A 23,312-nucleotide genomic window follows, 5' to 3' on the forward strand; every position below is an offset into this window, starting at 1 on the left:
CTAAAGTGAAATTTAGTAATGTAAAATAATGAACTCAAAGCAAATGCCAGCGACGTTATTTTTCATGCAGTACTAAAATGGTTTATTGCTGCTTTCTATTAAAACCTTCATTTTGTGTCAATGCAAACTTACATAGTTGTCATCGTATTAGAATACTCTTCCGTAAAGTGTATGTAATAAAGATATTCCCCCAAGACTTATAAACTTCATTAAAATTACCTTATTTAAAGCATGTCCCACGTGAGGGTCACCATTTGCATAAGGAGGTCCATCATGAAGACAAAATTCTGTCTTCACTTTCCTTTCTCTTTGCCATGAATACAGTTCTGAAAATCCACATTTCTGTTTAAAAAGAGCAAGAATGTCTGAACATCGTATAAATACATACTCCTGAATCTTACCGTAAATAACAGCCAACAGTTGCTTCTTATCTCATTTCAGTGTACTCAACTGTAAACACAAATGGTGACATTTCTGAAATGTAGATGAGTATTTTTTTAAATTTTCACTGAATTTATTGGGGTGACATTGGTTAGTAAGATTATAGAAGTTTCAAGTGCACAATTCCATAATACAGCATCTGTATATTTTATTGCATGTTCACAACCCACAGTCAAGTCTCCCTCCATCACCACTTATTCCCCCCCCCCACCCCCCGTTCTTCCTCTTCTAGCTCTCCAACCTCCCTGTCCCTCTGGTAATCACCACACTGTTGTCTGCATCTATTAGGGTTTTCTGGTTTTGTTTTCTAGGGGTTTTTTTCTTAATCCCTTTACCTTTTTCATCCAGCCTCCCAAACCCCTCCCCTCAGACAGCTGAGTTCTCTTTTTTGAAAACCTTTCAATAGTCTCCCCCCAAGTCTTCTGATTAAATCTAAGCTCTGAACAGCACCCTGGACCATACAAAAGTTCAGTACCATTAAATTCTCCGACAGGCTTTCAGCACGCCCCACCCCTCGGACCTGACCACTCGCTGTCCTTTGATCTAAACACTTGCTACTCTCTAAATGGGAAACAACCCTCAGTGCAATCTGCTGTGTGACCTTGGCCTGTTTCTGCCTTTGAACAAATGTTAATATCCGTTTGGTGTGAAGATGAAATGAGAGAACATTTGAAACTGTCCCAGTTCCTGGCATGCAGGCGGTACGGGATAAAACGCTTTTAAAAATTCAGATGGCCAAAACAGGTTGACAAGTCTAGAACTCAGATGACCGTCATATTTAAGGTTGGCATATTTACTTAACCGATATATCCTGAGTGTCAGGGGTTTTAAAGACTCCGGAATTAGAGAAACTGACAAGTGAATCTCCGCCCTTAGAAAACCCAGTCTAATGCCATAGGCACGCGCATAGTCTAGGAAGCGGAACCCTGCAAACGAGTCATAATTCCAGCTAGGGGCGGACTCATAACATGAAGGTGAGCTTCCAGTTGTCCTCATTAACAAAATTTTATTGACATGTATGCATGTTAATTTACTTTTCACAAGTCACTGGAAAAGTATCCCCTACTTGCTTTGCCTAAGCTAAAAATGGGACTTAAATTTAACCGGTGCTGCTATCTGAGCATCTTAGTTTCCCCTTTAATGTTCCGCTCCTGACCCGCTACCACTTAAGGACTTACCTCCAGAACTCTTCACTTAAGTTTTCAGAGAGTAAAACCTGTCGCAAGGGGCTGGTTTCCACTCCTCTAGTCACAACACCGCCCCCCCCCCTCCCAAGGAAGCCTGGAGCCCGCGGCCCTATCCCATCCCGCCCAGCGTGGCTCCTGGGACCTCTCTTCTTCCCCACACCCGGCTGGGTCCGGCCTCCCTCCCGAGTGCAGCGCAGAGGCGGGGCCGCACCTGCTGGATCTCCAGCTCCAAGTCCGGCTGCTGGCGGCCCAGCAGTTTCATGGGGAAGTCGGTCTGGGGCAGTAGCACCGTCTCCCGATACCTGCCATTACTCGAGTTCTGCAGCTCATTACTGGCCCCGGTGACTGATCGCACCAAAAGCCGCCTAGCTGTCCCCCGCCACCGGGGGTGACAGGGAAAGCAGGGCGGTCCCCAGAGACTCCGGGCGGCGGCCAGGGCCGCTGGGCCCGGGCCGCGAGGGCTCAGCCCCCAACGCATGGCGGGCCGACCCCAGCCTCCCCTCGATCGCCGGGTCTTCGGCCCCCACCCGGGCTGGAAAAAAGGAACCGCAGAGCAAAACTCCCAGCAGAGTGGGAGTGCGCACGCGCGCGGGGCTGGGAAAGGCGGGGAGCGCGACCTCCCGAGTCTGGGAGTTACGTCCGGGAGCTACAGCCAGTTCCGGGTCTTGGCTGCAGCCGCTGGGGGCTGGCCGGGTCCGAGGGGCGGGGCCAGGTGTGGCGGTCGCTGAGGCTCTGAAGTCGATCACAGCTCTGCTTTTATATACATGTGTGTGTGTGTGTACATATATATATACACACACATATACACATATACACATATATAAATTAACCCAATATATACGAGATGATATCAATTTAATCTGTAATTTATATAAATTATAAATAAGATACTTCGCACTCTGTCTCTTTACACACTGTCTTCGAATTTGGTGCGTATGGTACACTCACTGCACATCTCAGTCCGCGCTAGTGACTGGCCAAGGAAGTGGTCCACGACCACACGGGGCTGACGACTGCCTTCGGGGGCAGCGCTGCTTTAGTGAGTCCAAAGGTCACAGCGATATGGTAAATCCACCTATTTGTCAGATTCCCTCTATCCCTGTTACCTCCCACTTCTGTTCTGCTGTTTGGTTGTCCAGGTCCTTGTAGGGATTTGTTTTTCTAATCAATTGCAGAATTTGTATTTAAATGGAGGAGTTTAAGCAATTTACATTTACTGTTATAACTGCTATGTTTCTTACTAGCTCTGCCACCTTACTTTTCATTGTGTTCTAATCGCAGTGCCTTGCACTTTAATATTGAAAAAAAATCTTTGGTTATTCGCTCTGCTGTTATTTTGCACGCTTGCCCCCACCACTCACCCATAACACAAGCAGCATAAAGTGTGCTCCTTAAATATACGGTGGATGCCTACGTGAATAAAAAAAGACAATTTTTGGTTTTGCTGGTTTTTAGTTTGGGCAGTGTATCAAGCCAAAAAAAAAAATCATTAATGTGGTACACCTAGCCAGGAAGAGAGGCCCAGGACTTCATCAGCGGGCAAACGCAAAAGGTCTCAGACCCCTTTAAGAATATGACAACAGCTGAGGCGAAGACACACCTCCACTTTGATCGCAGGTAACTAGAGCCCACCGAGAGCTTGAAGAAAACCCGGAGAACTGGAGTATTAGGCACGTCTGGAGTCGGACGGGGTCGGGGTGACGCAACTGCTGTGCGCCGGTACCGAATTTGTCGCATGCGCCGTAGCTGAGGAAGGTGGGCCCTAAGTCGAGAGAAGTCCTGCAGGCCGGGAGAAAGCGGTACTGGACGCCACTGGGGACCTGTTGCTTAATAACGCTTTTGGGGGCTTATTCTAGGTGTGTTTTTCTGCTAGCTTTGTTCCTGGCCTGTCACCGTAAGTTTCTCTCCTGCGGGGCAAGGCAAGGGCAGATCCTGGACTGATCCGAGTCGTTCCTTGGTCCCTAACTCCACCCCTTTGCAAGGATATGCAGAGATTCCACGGATTTTGTGTTCCAAACAGGTTACCGTGAATCTGATTGCGTCTCCAGATATTCCTATTTCGGACCTAGATTCGTGAGTGTCGACATTTTGATTGTGTAGCTGTGATGTTCGTGCTCCAAGGTCTTGATGGCTCTACCATGTGTAAATATTAATAACAAGCCAAACCTGGACAGTGGGTTTATTGAACCCAAATTGGGGGACCGTCTTACACCTAAAATTAAATTTCATTAAAACAGCAGACATTCTTCCTGTCTTTCCTGCATATTTGTAGGTTTGATTGATTTACGTTTCCCTGAAAATATAATATTTGCTAGTGCGAAACGTGTGCATTTTGCTTTTGATACGATTTTTATAACCCTTTCAAGAGGTTTCACCACTTTCCTTCCTTTGTAACAGTGCTCAGGACGATGCGCCCTCACACTTTAGCCGTATCTGGACACACTTTTATCTGTGCCAAACTCGCAAACCAACAATCATTTTTCGTGGCTTTAGTTTACATTTCTTTCATAACTGGTGAAGTTGAGCATTTCATGTAGTTACCAGCTATCACTCTGCTTTTTCTATGGATGGCTGGTAAATACAATTTTTAGCAGAATTACCTGTTCCTGTCCTTTGCTAATTTTTCTATTTGGTTATTCATCTTTTACGTATGGATATATAAAAGCCCTTTTACCTAACAAAAATGTGCTTGTGTCTAGTATGTGGCACAAATTTTTTGCCCTCATTTTTGTCAATCATCTTTTCTCATTGTTTATGGTACTTTGACTATATAGATGTTGAAATTTTCTTTTTTAGTCAAGTGTATCAGTATTTCCTTTTATGGAGTCTTAGTTTTTGTCATGTTTATAAGTTCCTTTACCAAATCTATAAAAATGTAACCCAAGTTTTATTCCTGTGCTTTTATAGTTTCATCCTTTACTTTTAAAATCACACATTGATCTGGAATTTATATTAATATGATGAATACAAAAACAATTCAACATTTTTAAAATTATCAATTTCCTCACCATTTAGGCATAATTAACTTTCTCCCATGATTTGAAATATCAGCTTTATTGTGTTTGGATCTATCTCTGGAATTTATTTGATTCCATTAATTTGTTATTAATTCTCCACAGGCCTAAAATGTTATGTTTGTTTTTTTAAAGATTTTAATTATTTATTTTTTGAGAGAGGGGAAATGGGGGAGAAACAGAGGAAGAGAAACATCGCCGTGGGAGAGAGACATCCATTGGTAGCTGTCTCTCGCACACTCCCAACTGGGAACCTGGTTTGCAACCCAGGCATGTGACCTTACTGGGAATCAAACTGGCAACCTTTCAGTTTGCAGGCTGGCACTCAATCCACTGAGCCACACTAGCCAAGGCTAAACTGTTTTAATTACTATAATTTTATATCATATTTTGGTAACTGGTAAGGAGAGCATCTCTGCTCATTGTTCTTTTTCAGAATTTGCTCTGTTATGCTCACAATTTTATATTTCCACTTGACCTTGAACTTTAGCATCATTTAGTCAGGTTCCAAAGATAAATAATCTCACTGTTTTGATCTTAAACTCATTAATCCATGTATGCTCACCACATTTATACCGAATTCAAGATACCTCTCCCAGGCTATGAAAAAAAAAAAAGGATTTCTGCTGTTTTTATTCTGAACGAGCCATGTTGGTGGCTGTAAAGGTTTCTCAAAAGATGGGATGGTAGGTTGATTGCCAGAAGTGTTATCCAACCTTTTTTCATATGTACTCTAAGCCCCAAGCCCAGAATATGATTTAAAAAGAAGCTGTGCTGTGAATCAGCGTCATATTGGTTATCACAATGTATAAGTTAAGATAACGTCACAAAAGCTACAGGAATGTTTTAGCCAGTATCATTCCATGCTTACCTTGGGTCAGAGGCTGCCACAAGTGCTTTATGTGTGCTTCTCAATTAATAATGATAACGTTGTGCTGTGGGGACTGTGGTGGAGCTCCATTTTACAGATCGAGGCACAGAGAGTTTAAGCGGCTTTCCTAAGATCACACAGCTAGTATGTGCTGGGGCCCTGACAGGCAATTGGCTCCCGTGCCTGCCATTAACTACTGTGCTGTGTTTTGAGAAAGCTTGCAGAAGGCAGATCAGCTTCCCTCACTGTATGGTGGTGTTCCAGCACTTCACAGGTATCATTTACCTTTGAACCAGTCCAGCAGGAGGTGGTGTTTTAGGACCCAGAGGTGTAAAAGTGGTAGAGAAGGAAGTACGGTGAGTTTAATCTGAACTGCTGTAAAGAAGTTAACTTGCAGATAGCTTTTGGCCTTGTTCTGTGTCCACCTGTACCAGCAACAGGTAATTCTCATTTGGGGTCTGGGGAAGGGTTACAAAAAGGCCAATAGGAACCTTTTTTTTTTTTTTTTTTACAGATTTTGCGTGTCAATAATATAATTAGCTACATTTTCTTTATACAAAGAGTCAAACTTGTATTCATTTGTTGAAAATGTGTAAGAAAAGGAGTAGGGCTAGGTGCCAATAATATTTCATCACTGATTCAGCTTGGATCGAAGAAATACTTCGGGAAAAATGATAGAAAAATTTTCCTGTTTGTCAACTCAAAACGACTTTTAGGATCTCTTTATAAATCATCATGTGCTTTGCACCAAAGCTAACTTTTTACATTCACACAACACTGATGTTAACTTTCAATGGTGGTCCATCAATATAGTGTACATTTTATGAAGGATGCGGCAGAAAGACAAAGCCTAGAAGCTTTTGTTCGGGGGGAACGTACCGTGGCCTTGGCAAACGTAAAGGGAAGTGGTTTAGTCATACAGGAAACCTGACTCGGTTCTGGCAATTACTCAACCAGCTCAAAGGTAAGTGATACCTGTGAACAGGCAGAACAACACCGTACAGTGCGGGAAACTGACCCTCCGTTCATGGGTCCCATCTTATGTAAGGTGGGGGCCAGTGTGCACAGCCACACGCTACAGTAGCCTCGGTGGTTAAGACACGCAGATAGTACAGAATCGTTGCCCGAAGACTGCCTTTTCCAGTGCAGAACAAACCAGGTATGTGGCTGGTCGTGGACAGGAGGGAGTACAGGTGAGGCTTTCTGTTTTCTGTTTGAGGTGTTTCTGAAGTAGTAATTATCGTACCCCTTTTTTCCACATGCAACCCCTAGTATGTCAAGAAAATGAATATAGCCCGATTCTGATGTAGTAAGATGCACAATTCCAATACATTGGAACCCGCTTCATTTTCATCTTAATTCCAAACAGCCATTGGTCATGGAGTGGTGTTCCTTACCTTTCAGTTTGCCTTTCCGTTTCAGTTCTGTCTTCCTGCTGGAGGGTTTCAAGCACTTGTCTCGTTTATTGTCTCGATATTTGTGATCCCTGTGACTAGAATGTGGATGAAGGTTAAGAGATGTGAAGAGGCTCACAGCACAGCACAGCACATCAAACGCGCAGTCAGAAACGGGTGGTAGGATGGTGAATGCTGCTGGATGGAGGTCTGTGATGTGTGTGTGTCGTGTTCCTTTCTGGCACAGAAATAATGCCCGCTTGATTGGAGTAGAGCGGGTTGGTTCCCCCTGAGTGCTCTGGGGGTTGGTTCCCCCTGAGTGCTCTGAAACAGAGATCAAGTGCAGGAGGCTTGTTGGGGCGTGCCCTGGGCTCACTTGCGGGAGGGAAGGGAAGGAGGTAGGAATGTGTGGGGGGGAGGGGGGAGACCTTGGGCCGTGGTGAGTCCCCCCTAAGGCCTCAGCTGGCCGCACTGGGCGTTGGGGAGCGAGGACGGCCCGTCAAGAGTTGGGGCAGCAGCCCAGCTGCAGCAGAGGGCGGCCTTTCTATCCGTTAGTTGACCAGCTTCAGGTAAAGTGGCCCTTGGCAGCAGAGATAATACCCCCCAAAAAGGTGGCAGCTAAAGGCCACGCCCTGGGAACACTCAGCAGCTGAGAAAGTAGATCCTTCAACCCCGAAGGGGATCTGGGGGGTGCGTGCCAGCATCCGAACAGCCACTGACATGGCTCGGTTCGAACCTGAATTTCAGAGATGAACGTATTTGATCCCAGAGGCTGCTCCCTCCACATTCGTTTCACTGGGGCTGGGAACTCCTCTGACAGTCGTCACTTTTCTACTTGATGGGTCCTCCCTCCATTTAGCTATCCTGCCTGTTCTCTCTGTGGGGCTGCCGATGAGCGTGGCAGCGAATCGTCAGATTAAATCTTATTTAATCTCTAAAGAAACACTCATTGATTTCCCATGAATTACTTGTAATCACATGCAGTCCTTCCCTTTCTTAATTACTCCACACCTAGACCCGCATCCCCTCTGCTATCCAGACCTCTCAGCACTTAGCAGGTTCACGTTACAGGCTTCGGGTTTCGACATTTTACCCCCAAACCACCCCTGTGTGAGCTCGTCAAGGTGGATGTTGTCTATTCCAGCCCCTGTGGCACCTCCCAGTCTTTCTTCCTTACACACCTTGTGCGTAAAACTTCTTCCCGTTGCTCAGGGGTGTGGGCCAGTTTCCCCGACGCTTCAAGTGTCCCATCTGCAGACAAATGAAATCAAGGACTTTATTAGAGAGAGGGAATGCTGAAATGGAGGCTTTTCCAAGACTCCTTCGGGAATCTGTACTGTTAACTGGGGCCGTCCCGAGTGAGCACGCGAGAAGTGCACGCTGAGTTGGATTCAAGTCAATGAAAGCAGTAGCTGGCTTTGCAAGTTACAAAGCGTTTCCCTCCGTTTCCCTCCAGGACTCGCCATGGCTTCCGGTCCCACCTTGCTGATGCGGTTGGTGGCCTCGGCCTACTCGATTGCCCAGAAGGCAGGAGCGATAGTCAGACGCGTCATCGCCGAAGGAGACCTGGGCATTGTGGAGAAGGTACTGAAAATCGCGTCTAATTCCACACGAGCTCCGTGTTCGATCCGGAGGCCAGGCCCTCTGTCTGCGTGGCGCTACCCTCGGGCAGAATAGTCCTTGGCATTGAGACAGGCAGCAACCTTCAGGGTGGCATAAAAGAGTGGATTTTTCATAATCATTCCTTACCCCGTTACACTATGAAATCCACTGAAAGTCCACTGTTTCAGTTAGTGTAATCTGTAAATTACCTCACTAGGCATATGTAAATTATAACATGTCACAATTCTCTGAAAGCAGCTAATGAAGGAGGTTACAGCTGTTGATTCCAAGACTTTCCCCTGGCTTTTGCTAGCATGAATGACTCCCTCTTATATGGATTGAGTGTGCACCATAGGCGAGATGTATGTTAAATATTATGGTTGTTTGTTTTTATATTTCAGAAGTGGGAATTTATTCTGTACCCCAGGGAATTGCCTTGAGTTACTCAAGTAAGGATTAGTGAGTAAAAGTTATAGAAAAATCCATAGAAGGAATACCTTTCGGATAACTACAGATACAGTTTTTTAGCTTTGACTTGAAGAAGTTATGAATTTCATGTCTCTTAAACTGTTTAAGCAAAAGAGGGATCCAGGAATCGTACAAAAGCACTTTCTGAACTGTGAAGACAATGTCCTCATAATATAAAGTCTCCTTTCCAGACTTTTAAGTGTAAATCCCGTGAGGAAAACCAAACCAAGACAGGGGTGGACTCGTTTGGTGTTAAGTCTCACGAGTCTGAAAGCGGACTGTGCCATTCAGATGATACACACGCTCATACTCGGGGGTCGGGGGTGATGACATTTCTTACCAGCTGTGCTAACAGCCCCTTCTCTGCGGCAGACGTGCGCCACGGACCTGCAGACCAGAGCCGACCGGCTGGCGCAGCTGAGCATATGCTCCTCGCTGGCCCGCAAGTTCCCCAAGCTGACCATCATCGGGGAAGAGGTGAGGCCGCCGGGGACCCGCTGTAGTGTTTTTGTGATGCCCGTGTACCGCGTGGGTGTGTGATTGCCACCTGAATGATTTACACACCACTGTTATGGCTTCAAGCCTTATATCCAGTATTTTAATGCCAAAATAATTGTATTCTTTGGACTTGAAGGAAGTGTCTGATTATGAAATATGTTGGCCCATTTCTAGGTCAGATGTCTCAATTCTTGACCATCCGAGATGTGGTTACTGAGATAATAATATGCAGCATACAAGCTAAAAGATGGGCAGAGTTCTAGAACTTTAGAATAAAGTGGGTCTTGTTTCTGTTTTTGTTTTGTTTTTTAATTAGGCTTCCTGACCCAGGAATTCAAAGATGGTAGCACTGTGAAGGTGAAGGAATCTCATGTAGCTGAGAGAGAAGTTATCTGATGTCAGAACCATTTATTTTGAAAAGTTTGGAATACTTACAAACTCTTTTCTCTCTGAACGGTTCAGGATAGTTGAGTTGGGACTCCGTCGTCAGCTTTGATGCGCCGTATCTGGTGGTGGCTGCAGTTCCATTTGGGTTGCTCTGAAGCCCTAACATAAATGGCAGGACTGGTGAAAACGGGGACGCTGCATCCCTGTCTTAGTGACGCAGAGGCGCTCGGTAAGCGCTCAGCGGCGCCGCTGACCGAGTTCTCTGCCGTAGGACCTGCCGTGTGAGGACGTGGACCAGGAGCTGCTTGAGGACGGCCAGTGGGAGGAGATCCTCAGGCAGCCGTGCCCATCACAGTACAGCGCCGTCAGAGAGGAGGACGTACGGCCCCCGTGTCTGCTTAAGTCTCTCTTAATCTGTCTGTTTGTTTTTGTCATAGTAAAGGAAATAGAAATTTGCCTATAATGACGAAAAGCTGACAGTTACGAAATAGAGGCAACTGGGAACTCCAGCCCTTTCAGAGCCGGCAGAGAGTGTCAGGCAACCACGTGGAATGTTCGACCTGTTAAGTTAGAGTTCAGTTTCTCCCGCTGTTGGTGTCTTCTCCACTGCTAACACTATTATTAGCAACGTTTTTAGGGAGAGAATCTAATTTGTTACTTAGTAGGTTTGGTGGTGAAACATTTCATAAGCAGTTGGGGCTGGAAGGAGGTGAAGCAGATGGCTACTTTATGTTTTTTTGGAAGGCAGTGAAAATCAGCTCGCTTACTTTTTCTAGTTGCTTAAATCTGTGACCTCAGGTAACTATCATACTCCTTTAATTTTCTAATTACACCCTGTCGAACACTCATTCCTCGAACACTTACTGCGGGTCCGGGCACTTCACTCTGGGGTGCGAAGGATGCCAAGGGAACGAGACGTGTGTCTTTCTTCTGGAGCGTGTGCCTTTTCCGACAAGTTCTCGTTAAGTGTCACAATCTAGTGGTTCATGCCGTCTGTCCTGAGTCAGGTGGTTATAAGTCCTCAGTGGAAGGGACTTCTTTTACAGTCTGCTGTCAGTTGCAGAAACTGTTTGTATTTGCCACGTATAAACAGTGACCTTACGTTAAGCCAGCATGTACCTATAACGTGAGTAACAGCCACACATTGATCAAGGCATTTTGGTGGCGCTTGAAAGTTTTCCCCGTGTCACCATCCAGACCCCCAGCATGTTCGTGGCATTGTGGTTAGCGTTCAGCTGATGATAAACTTTTTATCACTTTAGCACTTCATTTTTATAATTCTTAAATCAGACTTTTCTCCAATTTAGGGAGACTTTTTCCATGATCACAAAACAATGAATTTTTTTTTTTACTGTCACAAAACTGATGATATTGGCGTAAGCCATCCATAATATAATTTCAAAAGTGAAAGAGGGTAGTTTTAGTTAATCTATTTAAGTCTATTTTTTATATATTATATGCTTAATTTGGATCTTTCTTTTTTTTTTTTTAGCTTGTGGTCTGGGTTGACCCCCTGGATGGCACCAAGGAATATACTGAAGGTTGGTGTCTCTCTGTAGTTGTATTTGAAGCCGTAGGACTAGTACGTGATATTGGCTGTAAACACTTAGTACGTTGTACGAAAAGCCGATTCTGCGTTTTATGTCTGGGTCCCTCAAGCTGTATTTGTGTATGCGTCCTAGCTGACTGCTGTCACACATCAGTGACTGTCAAGACAGAGAGGGACCTGCAGGACCTTCCCACACACAGCCTACCGGCACCACAGTTCTAATGCCACCCGCGTGACAGTAACTAACGTTAAACCAGTGTTACCACACTGAGCCCCAGCTTCGTTGGGGTGGGACCCCGACAAAAAGCACAGCTGCTCTGCCCTTGCTCCTCTGCCACCCCGGGCCCCTGCCCCCTTCCCGCTCACTGGCCCCTCATCTGTGACCTGCTTCCTCTCTTTGTGGCCTCACCTTCAAAGATGAGTTTGGAAACAGTGCAATGTTTCTCTCTTCTGAAGTGATGGAATATGAGAAAAATAAGAAAGCAGCAAATTAAAATAAAATGGGCGTCATTAAAGTAAGAAAGACCAGGCTCAGGGCCAGAGTTTTAGACATTAGGGGCAGTGTATATAAGCTTTGAGTTTTATGTGTGAAATAAGGATCTACTTGTGTTTCTCTCATGTTGGTTCTCAGCTTCGTGGCTTGATAAAAGAAAATGTCTCACATTACTAGAGAAAACTCTGTGTCTTTGGATGAGACATGTCCGTAATGAGTAGGTCATGCAGAGTGTGTGTGTATGTGTGTGTACATGTGTGTGCATGCGTGTGTGCCCAGAAAACATCTGCACTGAGAAACAGCGAACTCCATACAGCTTCAGTGAACATAGAGCACCCGCACGCCTTGTTGAGGTCTGCACACCCCCCCACTCCCAAGAGTCAGACTCCCTGGCTCTGGGAAGGAGCCTGGGAACCTGCATTATACAGATGACGCCAGCGCCATCTAGTGCTGCTTGATGGTCCCTGGACCCCCACTTTGAGAACCCTTCCTTGAGAGGCTTGAAGTGCAAGTCCCGAGAGTGGTCGCGGAGTAGGGAGTGACCGAGCAGGCAGGAGTGAGTTGGGTGGTGGCAGGGGGACACAGAGGGATGTAATGATAATGGCTGTGGACTTGCGGCCAGTTCATTTCATCAGTTTTCAGACTGTATGCACGAGACCATGATTTGCAATGACTCTCTCTTAAAATTTGCACATTTTGCCAGGAGTTGAATTGCTCATGGATGAATCATTGCAAATTCCTTACCTTTACTGCAAAAATAACTTGGAGCAATTCATGTGCTGATGATGAGTCATGACCTGAAGGAGGTATGCAATAACTAATACTCATTCCTTCTTTATAGGTCTTCTTGACAACGTCACTGTTCTCATCGGAATTGCTTACGAAGGGAAAGCCATCGCAGGCGTCATTAACCAGCCGTATTACAACTACCAGGTATCACTGTAACTGACACAATTTTTTCAATGCAACAAGGAAAGAGTTTATTTCCATAGGCAGCCAGAGGAGGAGATGGGGAGAAAACCCAACCCTGCCTGCTGAGGCAGAAGAGATGATGGTTTTGAAAGGGAGCTTTTTGTGCAAAGGGAGAGGAACTAAACCATTCCACGACCCAACTAAGGCCACAGATGACGTGGTGCAGAGGGCATTGTTCGCAGGCCTCCTGCGCTGATCCCTCTGCCTTGCTGCAGTATCCGAGGCGTCATCTCCCGTTAGTGGGGACTTCTCGGAGTCTGCTGGGTTTTCCTCCGTGTTACCTTTTGATTCAGCCTCCTGATCCTTGATGTTGCAACGACAAAGCCATGTTCCAGCAGCTCAGAACCTCGGTGGCACCTGCTCACATTTCTTTCCCTCTTGAGTCACTTCCTGTGTGGGAAGCCAGACATCCGGACGTGAGGCCACTGGAGCAGGTTGAGGGGGTCCAGGTGTCGGGAATGCCGTCTCTGACCCCTAGGCAGTGAGGATGGAGGCTTCACCGTATACCTGGCTGTGCTCTCCTGGTTCCTCACGTGGCCGTGGGGAGCTTGGAGGTAGTACCTAGAAATGGCAGCCCGCACTGGCAGGGAGGTAAAGGGGTTAGCACAAACATATTTTATTAAATAAATAATCACAGTGTTAGGTGGTTCCTGATGTAATCTGTTCTAGTGTTTTCTAGCTTAGTCGCACATGCGTTCATCTTTTCAAAATACAGATTCCCACTCCCACCTGAGACCTGTTGAATCAGCACTTCTGGGGGCATTGATCCCAGGGATATGTATGTAATACACTGAGTGTGTTACATGCATTTTTTTTTATGTATGCCTTATGACTCAAATGCAGAAGTTTGGGAATTCTTAATTGGTTCTTGATTAGTCTGGTCATTGAGACACCTGATTTACAGGCGGTTCTTCAAGCGCATTGAAGAAATGAGCCGTTTCAAGCGAGAAAGATGCTAGCCATGTTGTTGTCCAGGTAACACGACATAGTGCCTCGTGCCGCATAGTCAGCAGAAAGCAGAACTCAGTTTGCCGTTGCACTCTTGTTTTCTTATTCCTCTTTCTGTCCTACTTTGACTTTCTCCTGTACTCCCAGCCAGCTGTCTTCCTTAGAAACAAGAGCTTAATGTCATTCCAAAGGGGAATCTGTCATTAATCACATTAAACTTTAAAGGGAACTATTGAGAGAGATACTGAAGGTATATACATTGGTGTGACCTTAATAGAACTTTGGAGAAATAACCAGAATGAGGACTGTTATTTCTGAATTTCCAATTTCAGTTAAGAGCAGGATTAATCTCTTCTAAGACAAATTTGTTTTCTTCTGCTTTTGTATGATAATAACTTTATTTATGATCATGTGCTTCTGAGTATTATTTAAGCAAAACTAGTTATGCCTTATTGGGAAAGTTTCTCATATTAAGTATCCATGAATTCTTTTAATATGACTTAAGTGTTTGTATAGTGTTACAGGCAGACAGAAGTTGGGGCTATTATGTAAACCTCAAAATAAGTTCATACTGTTACTTGAGAGAGACATATAATTCACAGATGACACTGTGATGCATGACGCTTTTCATCAAGAAAGGATATGAGTGCTTAGAAGTTGTTAATAATTTCCATCACGTCTGAAACCGGAAAAATTGTATTCATTTTTCACAGAACAATGAAAAGCAGAAGTTAAGGGAACACAGGCTCGAAGTGAAGGTGAGAAAAATAGGTAGGGTTTGGGCTCCGCTGCTTGGGAGCAAAGAGGCAGGAACCAAGCTGGTCCTCGTCGAGCCCCGTCCCAGTTCCCCTCCTCCTGTCTCTCCCCTGTGCCACCTGTCCCTCCGCCACGTCCCCTTCTGTGCACGCCCTTTACCCTCTTTCTTCCTCCTCTCTCTCGCTTACGCCTTAAAGTATGTGGCAACAAGTAGAAAGTTGCTCAACTCTGTAGATGGTATTCAAGGCTGAACATTCAATTTTACATCATTGTCGGTGTCATCACCATAGTAGCTATAGTTTATCTGGAGCTTACTGCACGCTGCCACACTCCAGGGTTCACATGCACTATATCATTTAATCCTCGCCATCATCCCTTTAGGAAACCTTTTCCCTGTTTTAAAGGAAGGGAAACCAAAGCTGAACTTACGCGAGGTCACCCGGTTTGTCCCTGGCAGGCCCGGGGCTCGAACCCCAGTCCAAGCTCCTGTGCATTATTCTTCATTGTTCTCTTGAGACACTGAACCTGGTGGGCAACACAAGGAGACTGCTTAGTGCAGAGACATGCGGTCTGTCTACCATTAAACTGGAGCTGGCTGCTTAACCACTGGGAGACCTGGCTAACTCATCAGGAGGATGAGACTTACCCTCATTACCCCGAAAGCTGGTGTGGAGCCTTGGAAGGAGAGAGCCAGCGAGGCAGCCCGAGGTCCGGAGCACGGAGGAAGCCAGCGGCTGCCTCACGGGGTTGCCTGGCGCCGCCCCACCGGATGCCAGGCTCCCTGGTCCCATACTCTTGGCCTCCACATTCATTCATGTGACTTTTTCAGGACCAGAGTACCGTGTCCACTATTTGTATGGCTTTCCTTTCTTTTTCGGGATAACTGGAAAGCAAAATGAGGAGGCTTCTTGAGAGCATGAGATAAGTCTCATTGATCAAGCGGAAGCCTGGTGAGCGCACACGCAGCCCACGTGTGCGTTCCCGGTTCCGGCCCCTCCAGTAGTGCGGACTCAGGAGGGAACAGGAGAGAGGGAGCACACGAACGTACACTGAGCACCCAGGGCTTGCTCTTGGGGGCCTTGGGGGCCCCACTTGCAGGGAACGGTGTCGGCCGACAGTCTGCAGCTGCTGCCTGCTTCAGGGGTTGCCGCCCTGCACAGAGCTGCCTCCCCAGTCACACGCTCCTTCCCGAGGTGGTCCCTTTCCAGGGACAGCCGATCATCACAGGGGTGTGAAGGCCTGGCGTGTCATCCCAACTGGGGACAGACTGCAGGCCCTTGTAGCTCCAGAGCTCCCCACAGGGCCGGCGGGAGCCGTCGGTGGCTCTGCGTCACAGCTCCACGTCTCCCTCTGCCCACCCGTGCCGCCTTCCCTCCCGCCCACAGGTGTGGAGCCCAAAGGCGCTCTCCAGGAAACATCTGCCCCCCCCCCCCCCCGCAGCGTCTGCTTCCCCAGGACTCCACCCGTAGTGCAGCCCGCCTCACTGTGACGACGCCCGGGCACTGCCGTGGGGCAGACTGGGTGGTGCGGTGAAAGCACTCGGCAGGTAAACGAGGCAGGCTAGTCTGATGACGAGGAACATTGGCTTTGAACTTGACCCTAAGTTTGCTTGCGATCTCCCTAGAGTCGTTGGTCAGGTTACTGAAGCATTCCAGTCCCTTCTCATCTGTGAAATAAGGGTGATAATAATACCTACTTCATGGGATTGGCTTGGAGATTAAATGAGATAATACATGTACACACTTAGTGTGGTGCCTGGTGCATGTTAACTGTTCAGTAAAACACACGTCTGTGTATCTGTTACATATATAGGTTAGGTTAAATAATGGCATTTTAATGACTTCGTGTGAATTACTTTATGCATCAGATTTACTTTACATAAAACACAGATTATGTTTTTCTACATGAGCTGCATACTTACAACAGTATGGTTCAAAATTCTTTGAGAAAGTACAGATTCTAAGATTGCATTCTCATTGTCATTTTACTACCTCAGTGGCCAATAAAATCTTTGACTTTGACCCCCATTATCCATGGCTCCTCTTCAGTGTCAGCCTATTCAGCTGTTCTGTCTCCGTAGCAGCAAGATGCACTGTCACCATTACCGTTGCCATGTTGACATATCCTTACTGTTTCTCAGGTAGGGACAGGTGGTACCCAATGCATGGTGTTTGCTTTCCTGGGGACTTCAGCACCTTTTGCAAGCGGGTGTTTTATGCGCAGTGATGAGGTCACTCCGTGACTCTGAGCAACAGGAACGAGCACATGCTGTTCCCGTTCCTGAAGAGCCCGGGGAATAACCAAAAGTTCCCCTTCAGTGCCTTCGAAACACAGTTACTAACCAAAACACCAGGATAATTCATTGGTTCTCTAGGGAAAATTGTTGTTGATGGTGTTGTTTCTGTGTATTATAATACACTATCATGTCTTTGCGGAGACAACTGGGCATCCCACTTGTAGCTGACACTTTTCTCCCAGTAACCGCAGGCTGTGCTCGTTTCCCCCCATTTACGTAGGCAGGACCGGACGCTGTGCTGGGAAGGACGATCTGGGGCGTTTTGGGTTTAGGTGCCTTCGGGTTTCAGCTGAAAGAAGTGCCTGCCGGGAAACACATCATCACCACCACCCGGTCCCACAGCAACAAGCTGGTCACGGACTGCGTCGCCGCCATGAGCCCTGACCACGTGCTGCGCGTGGGCGGCGCTGGAAATAAGGTAGGTGCCACCCACTCTGAGATGTGGTGGCGTCGCTGAAGGAAATGCCGAGCTTTTAGAAAATGTCAAAGAAGGATTTGGCAGAAGAGATTAAAGATTGTAATTTGCCATGCAAAGCACATTTCGGCAACATTTGAATTCTTTTTTAACTTTTTTTTTAAGATTTTATTTATTTTTAGAGAGGGAAGGGAGGGAGAAAGAGAGAGAGAGAAACATCAATGTGCAGTTGCTGGGGGCCATGGCCTGCAACCCAGGCATGTGCCCTGACTGGGAATCGAACCTGTGACACTTTGGTTCGCAGCCTGCGCTCAATCCACTGAGCTACGCCAGCCAGGGCTTGAATTCTTTAAATGTGAAGGTTCAAGTCTCTTTTTACCGAAGATACTTCAGTGAAAATGTGTCATATGTCAGTAGGATCCGATCCCGTGCCTCCTGCCAGCCCTCATTTCCTCAGGGACCCTCTTGCTCCCGGACCTTCCTCCTGCAGACCGAAGGGTGGGCCTGCCTGTTCCTTCCCGGGTACTTCCCCCAGGGTTTCGTCCAGGCTTCCGTCCTCCTGAGAAAATGGGGACATGGAGCACAATGTGATCTGCGTCCCTAACCTTGACCTTTTCTCATTCGGTTGCCCCTGGGTACCATTGTGATGATGCCCTTCCGCCTCTCAAATTCACCCTGCCAAGTGGAGCTCATCTTCTTCCTCCCTGCCCCACCCCCCCATGTCCTCCTCCCCGTTTCCTTTCTGGCTGGCGGCACCACCACTGTCCCAGCTGCCCCTGCTGACGCCTGCAAGTCATCCCAGACCCCTCCTTTCCTCAGTCCTGTGGGTCTGGCCTGGGCTGTAGGTCCTAATTCTGCCCCAGTGTCTTCTGTCCATTTTGACTGCCAGGGCCCGAGTTGACACCTATCACCATCCCTCAGCAGACCTCACAGCAGCTTCCAGAGTGGTCTCTCTGCTTAACTTCAGTCTCCACAATGCCACCAGAGCAATTAGAAACTCGTATGTCACTGTCCTGCCCAAATCCTTGGACGACTTCCCTTGACAGTCATTTAAAGTCTAAGCCTATGAAGCCACCTGGCTGGTATAGCTCAGTGGATTGAGCGAGGACCTGTGAACCAAAGGGTCACAGGTGTGATTCCCAGTCAGGGCACCTGTGGGGTTCCCAGGGCATGCCTGGGTTGCGGGCCAGGTCCCCAGTGGGGGCCATGTGAGAGGCAACCACACACTGATGTTTCTGTCCCTCTCTTTATCCCTCCCTTCCCTTCTAAAAATAAACAAAAATCTAAAAAAAAAAAAAAGTCTAAGCCTGAGAATAGAGTGTGAATTCCTCTATGTCCTGACACCCAGGCACCCCCAAGCCTCATCCCCTGCCCCCCCCCCCCAAGTCACACTCAGACTTTACTGATACTGAAGTGTGTGTATCAAGTGTGCCTTTCACACGTGGGTGCCTGGCACAGGGAAGGCAAGTAATGTTTATTGAACTGAATGGAATTAATTTCTCCTCCTATCTTTTGGAAGCAGTAATCAACTGCTTTTAAATTTTCTAAAAGCACTTACTGATAAGAGGATGAAAATGGGAATTTGAAAATAATAGTATTTTGAAAAAAATCTGAAACATTTCAAAGTGAAAATATACTCCTGGTACTCACTGAAATATGATTCATCTTTGCCCCTATCTTTGTAACCACAGAACCCCATTCCCTCCTTTATTCCCAGGGGCACCATTCTTCTTGCTCCCCATCATGCACCACTCCCTGCTTTCTCTTGTGAAAAGACTTTTTTGGGCACGTGTTAACTGTTTCACATCGAGGACCCCTCAGAATCTAATGGAGGCTACAGCCCGGCTCCCCTCACAATACCCCTGGCACAGTTCCTGGCATGTAATGAGATGACACGTATTTGTTACATGGAAGGAAAGTCTTTACGCAAAAGCTACAGCAAGGTTTGATCGCTGGAAGGTGTTCTTGGTGCCGCCACTGAAGGGAATAGTTGGTTATGTCGTGTTTGCTGACATTTTCCTCCCCCTCCCAGTGTGGCTGTTTGAGATATGGGCTTGGCAGTACTGCAGTATAACTAGAAGAAAAACCAAGGAACAAATCAAGGTTTGATGTAGCAAGTTACTGTTTTTGAGTCATGCAGTTTCTGTCAGTGGCCTCAGTTCTCTGTGAATGGGACGAGAATTATTAAGATGACGCTCTAAACATTCATATTTTGGTAATGCAAATAGCAACGGGTGGGACCCCAAAGACCAGCAGCCAGCAGCGTGTGAGATGGAGCAAGCAGCATTGCATGTCTGTTAGGACGCACTGCAGCTTCCAAGCCACTGTGCTGGTGGACACTGCTCCATCCTCTCTGCGGTAGTGGTCAGTTCTGTGGCAAAGATATATTGCTTTTACAGTAAGAGAGAAAAGATAAGCTATTTTACCTAACTTGGAATATGAAGACTATTTCAATATCCTTCCTATAGTCAGCTCATTGACCACTTTTCCCCTCTGATATCATTTTGACTGTTTTCTGTATATTTTTTCATAATACTCTAATGTAAACCCGCTAAAGGCTTTAACCTAAGTGGAGTCTAACAGAGGAATTAAAGTATGCTTAATAGAAACAAGCAATTTTCTCTTATTTATACCTCATTCATTTCATGAGCGAGGGATAATCATTATCTTTAACTTTACAGATTATTCAGCTGATTGAAGGCAAAGCCTCTGCGTATGTTTTTGCAAGTCCTGGATGTAAGAAGTGGGATACTTGTGCTCCGGAAGTTATTTTACATGCCGTGGGAGGTCAGTCTGTTTTATTTGAGAGGATTACAGATTTCATACATTTTTTATTTTATGCTGAGACGGTATTTCAGTAATACTACTCTACCTAGACTCTCAGGATACAAAAGCTAGACAGTTAGAGAGTGCCCAGTCCAGCCCCCACATCTCGTATGTGAGAGAGTCGATTTGCAGCCAGTTCATTTTTCTTAGAGTTTCTTTTTGGACCTTGATCTGCATGCAATCAATTTAATCACCCCTTAGTGAGTTTAGAGTGTTGTCCTGATACACCAAGGTTGTAGGTTCAATCCTGGGTCAGGGCCAATAGAGGAAGCAACCAATGAATACATAAATAAGTGGAACAACAAATCAGTGTTTCTTTCTCTCTCTCCCCCCCAACCCCTCTCTCACTTTCTCCACACCCCCTTCCTTTCTCTTAAAAAAAAATTAATAAAATTTAAAAAAAAATGTTCTACCCTTCAGGTAGTTAAGATTGTTAGTCTTAAATTTCAAGTAAATTAACAACCATCATTTTCCTTATTTTATCCAGAATTAATTGGATATTATTGCTTATTGCATAAGCAAGAGGCACTTAAAATAATGAAATATAATTGCAGAATCAGCCATTCACGTTGATTTGGTGTTCTCTCCTGCAGGCAAGTTAACCGACATCCACGGCAACGCCCTTCAGTACAACAGGGAAGTGAAGCACATGAACTCCGCCGGGGTCCTGGCCACTCTGAGGAACCACGACTACTACGCAAGTCGAGTTCCCGAATCCGTTAGAAACGCACTCGTTCCTTAGAGGAACGTCGCGTTTCCTTAGCTGGAGAAGGACAGCTGCAGGGAGAGGAGAGATGGGGGAGGACGACTGTGTTCCTGAGGTCTCGGCCCTGCTCCGGAAATCACTGCGGTTGGTCCTGACACTGAGGAGATGCCGAAGCTCTTGGACTTTGTGCAGCCTGCCCAACCTGCAGGTCACTTGGCCTGCAGTTGGGGTGAATTTCAGAACACCACGTGGAGCCATTGGAATCTTTCTCCGGTGGTATGATGTTATCCATAAACCTCAGGCAACCAAAAAAAAAAAAAAAAAAAAGGCACTCATTCTTGAAAGGAACATCCCATTTACTTAGCCAGGAGAAGGACTTGGTTCTCAAAGTAACACGGTTTAAAACGAAGTGAATGGAATGAGAGCTCCCCTCTACTTTCTTCCATGTTGATCACTGATTTATCTTCAGGTGCTTAGAAGTAGAAAACAGATCTTAAAAAAGTGTGATTAATTAACTAGACCAGTTTGGACATCTGGGGAATCTATAGTCTGTCATATTTCTTCTCCTCCCTTTATTTGGAGAAATGAAAGAAAGGTTTTGTTCCAACTCACTATCCCAGTCAATTGTTGAATCAACATTCCTATTGTATAAACCAGATTTCTTTAGGGCACAGAAGCACAAGTTGTTAATCTCATCCTTGTTTTCACAGTAATTTTTAAAATTTTCAAGGTATGAACAAACTGAAATGTCATTATGTATGTTGATGAAACAGATTTATGGAAGAAGCTTCTTTATAATAAATTATTTCATTCTACCTGGGCTTTGCCCAGTGCTTTTGTTTATTTTATTTTGTTTGAGTTTTCTTAAAAAATTAAATTACAGCTGACATACAGTTTTATATTAGCTTCAGGTGTGCAATGTCGTGATCAGACATTTATGTAACCTACAAAGTGATCACCCCTTGTAAGTCTAGCACCCATCTAACTGTCCAGTGCTTTTAAGGAAATTCCTGTGACTGGGTTAAGCAGGTGGCTGAAATTGATCATTCCTAAACCCAACTGCCTTCAGGATAAAATCCAAGTTCCTTATAGTAGCATATAAACCTCTTAATGTTACGGCTTTTTCCTTCTCCAGCATCATCAGCTTGGATCCCATACATCCACTGCAGAAATGTTTTCATGGCTCCTACTCGACATTATACTGAAACCCTAAACAATAAAAGAGATGACATATCAGAGATAAACACCAAATAGAAAAAGCTACCTAGAAAATGCGACCCAAGTAAAAGGAAAAACACCCTTGGAACTAATAAAAGCATCTAACACGACGGCGACACCAGGACTCGCTGCTACACCTTGCCTTCCTGAAAGCAGGTTTCCGTGTGTGTGCCACAGCTCCACACTCTAAGAAAAAGTCATTGATGACACCCATTTGCTTTGATTCCATGCTCTCAAAGTCAACAGTGACGGGGGACTGGGATGCACTGAGTGATGGAGATTCAACTAAATGGTCGCCAAAGTTAGAAAGGGGCGACATTTAGAATGAGAAAATTAGCTCTATGAAATCCTGTATGGATCAAGACAAGGGTACATTAATACATGTAGTGTCTCACCTTAGGTAACGAGAATGGGGAACTCTGGGGCTTTTAGTTGTTTACAATCTTAACGTGAGTCAGCAGTTCATTGTGGCTGCAAAGTGCTACTGTGCATGAATAGCATTATAATGAGCAATGTAAGCACTCTGCCTGATCATACCACACCTGGGGGACATTTTCAGCTCTGAGTATCACATTTTAAAAGGCACATTGACTAATAGTGTGTTTGGAAAAGAGCAGCTGGAGTAGATTAAAACGACCATTTGAAGGTTTGTGGAAAGGACCGGAGACAGCTGGCCTAGGGAGCAAAGGCATGGGAGACACAATGACCGCCTCTGACGTCTGAGTGTCAGGTGGAGGCACCTAGACCTGTTCTGGACATTCTCAGAGGACAGTGGACAGGGGTACAGAAAAGCAGACAGAGGTGCATAGTAACAGGTGTTTAGAAACAGAGGGGTCTGTCTTAAGCAGTATTAAATTCCTCATCACCGAAGCTGCTCTCAAACAGGTTATTTGGTTATTCACTTGTTGAATAAACGATTCCAGGATTCTCTGTATCCCTAGTGTATTGTATATGGTAGAAGACACTCAGTATGATGTCCAAGATAAGGTTTTTCAGCAAACAAGAATCTCAAGAATTAGGTGGGTGTGCAGAAGAGAAATCACTTAGAACAAAGGGAGGTAGAAAGGCAGAGTCTGGTGTGCATGGCATCACCTGGAGAACTTCATAAAATGAGGTTATGTACCCCAGCCCTGGAGATTCTGGTAGGAAGGCAGGGCCTGGGGGAGAGAGAAGTCTTGCTCTGACGCAGGTGCAGGTGCAGGTGCTGGTGCTGCTCCCGGCTCGGGAGGCCCGCTAAGCACCGTATTGAAGTGGCAATCTCTAGTAAGGCC

General features: G+C 45.9%; 2 protein-coding genes across 6 annotated transcripts in view; one reads left to right on the plus strand and one right to left on the minus strand.

Annotated features, from left to right (window-relative positions):
* Positions 1 to 2,235, minus strand: part of IARS2 (isoleucyl-tRNA synthetase 2, mitochondrial) — a 33,598-nt gene extending 31,363 nt beyond the window's left edge. Inside the window, exons 1-2 of the mRNA XM_045817406.1 lie at positions 1,840 to 2,235; positions 220 to 342 (exon numbers count right to left, since the gene is read on the minus strand). Of these exons, the coding sequence (XP_045673362.1) occupies positions 220 to 342; positions 1,840 to 2,106 (390 nt within the window). The 5' untranslated portion in view covers positions 2,107 to 2,235. The remainder of the gene's footprint in view (positions 1 to 219; positions 343 to 1,839) is intronic.
* Positions 2,236 to 3,350: 1,115 nt separating this feature from the next.
* BPNT1 (3'(2'), 5'-bisphosphate nucleotidase 1) lies at positions 3,351 to 21,638 on the plus strand. Of its 5 annotated transcripts, none has more exons than XM_045817581.1 (10): positions 3,351 to 3,484; positions 8,364 to 8,491; positions 9,350 to 9,454; positions 10,134 to 10,241; positions 11,355 to 11,403; positions 12,746 to 12,837; positions 14,538 to 14,582; positions 17,097 to 17,294; positions 19,973 to 20,078; positions 20,711 to 21,638. In XM_045817581.1, the coding sequence occupies exons 2-10, from the start codon at positions 8,372 to 8,374 to the stop codon at positions 20,857 to 20,859; spliced, it is 972 nt and encodes a 323-aa protein (XP_045673537.1). In that variant the 5' UTR covers positions 3,351 to 3,484; positions 8,364 to 8,371; the 3' UTR covers positions 20,860 to 21,638. The 5 variants fall into 5 exon arrangements, with proteins under 5 accessions (XP_045673537.1, XP_045673546.1, XP_045673531.1 ...); XM_045817590.1 differs by having other exon boundaries at positions 3,353 to 3,427; XM_045817575.1 differs by having other exon boundaries at positions 3,385 to 3,522.
* Positions 21,639 to 23,312: the final 1,674 nt, after the last annotated feature.

This window comes from Phyllostomus hastatus, unplaced genomic scaffold (genome assembly GCF_019186645.2).
Source record: "Phyllostomus hastatus isolate PE091 unplaced genomic scaffold, TTU_PhHast_1.1 phas_contig_148, whole genome shotgun sequence".
NCBI lineage: Eukaryota > Metazoa > Chordata > Mammalia > Chiroptera > Phyllostomidae > Phyllostomus > Phyllostomus hastatus.

Excerpts from the sequence above, each read along its gene's own strand:
- BPNT1 (XM_045817581.1), top strand. The coding sequence starts at position 8,372 with ATGGCTTCCGGTCCCACCTTGCTGATGCGGTTGGTGGCCTCGGCCTAC. Across the intron at positions 12,838-14,537 it reads AGCCGTATTACAACTACCAG|AACAATGAAAAGCAGAAGTT; the intron begins GTATCACTGTAA and ends CATTTTTCACAG. Across the intron at positions 20,079-20,710 it reads TATTTTACATGCCGTGGGAG|GCAAGTTAACCGACATCCAC; the intron begins GTCAGTCTGTTT and ends TCTCTCCTGCAG.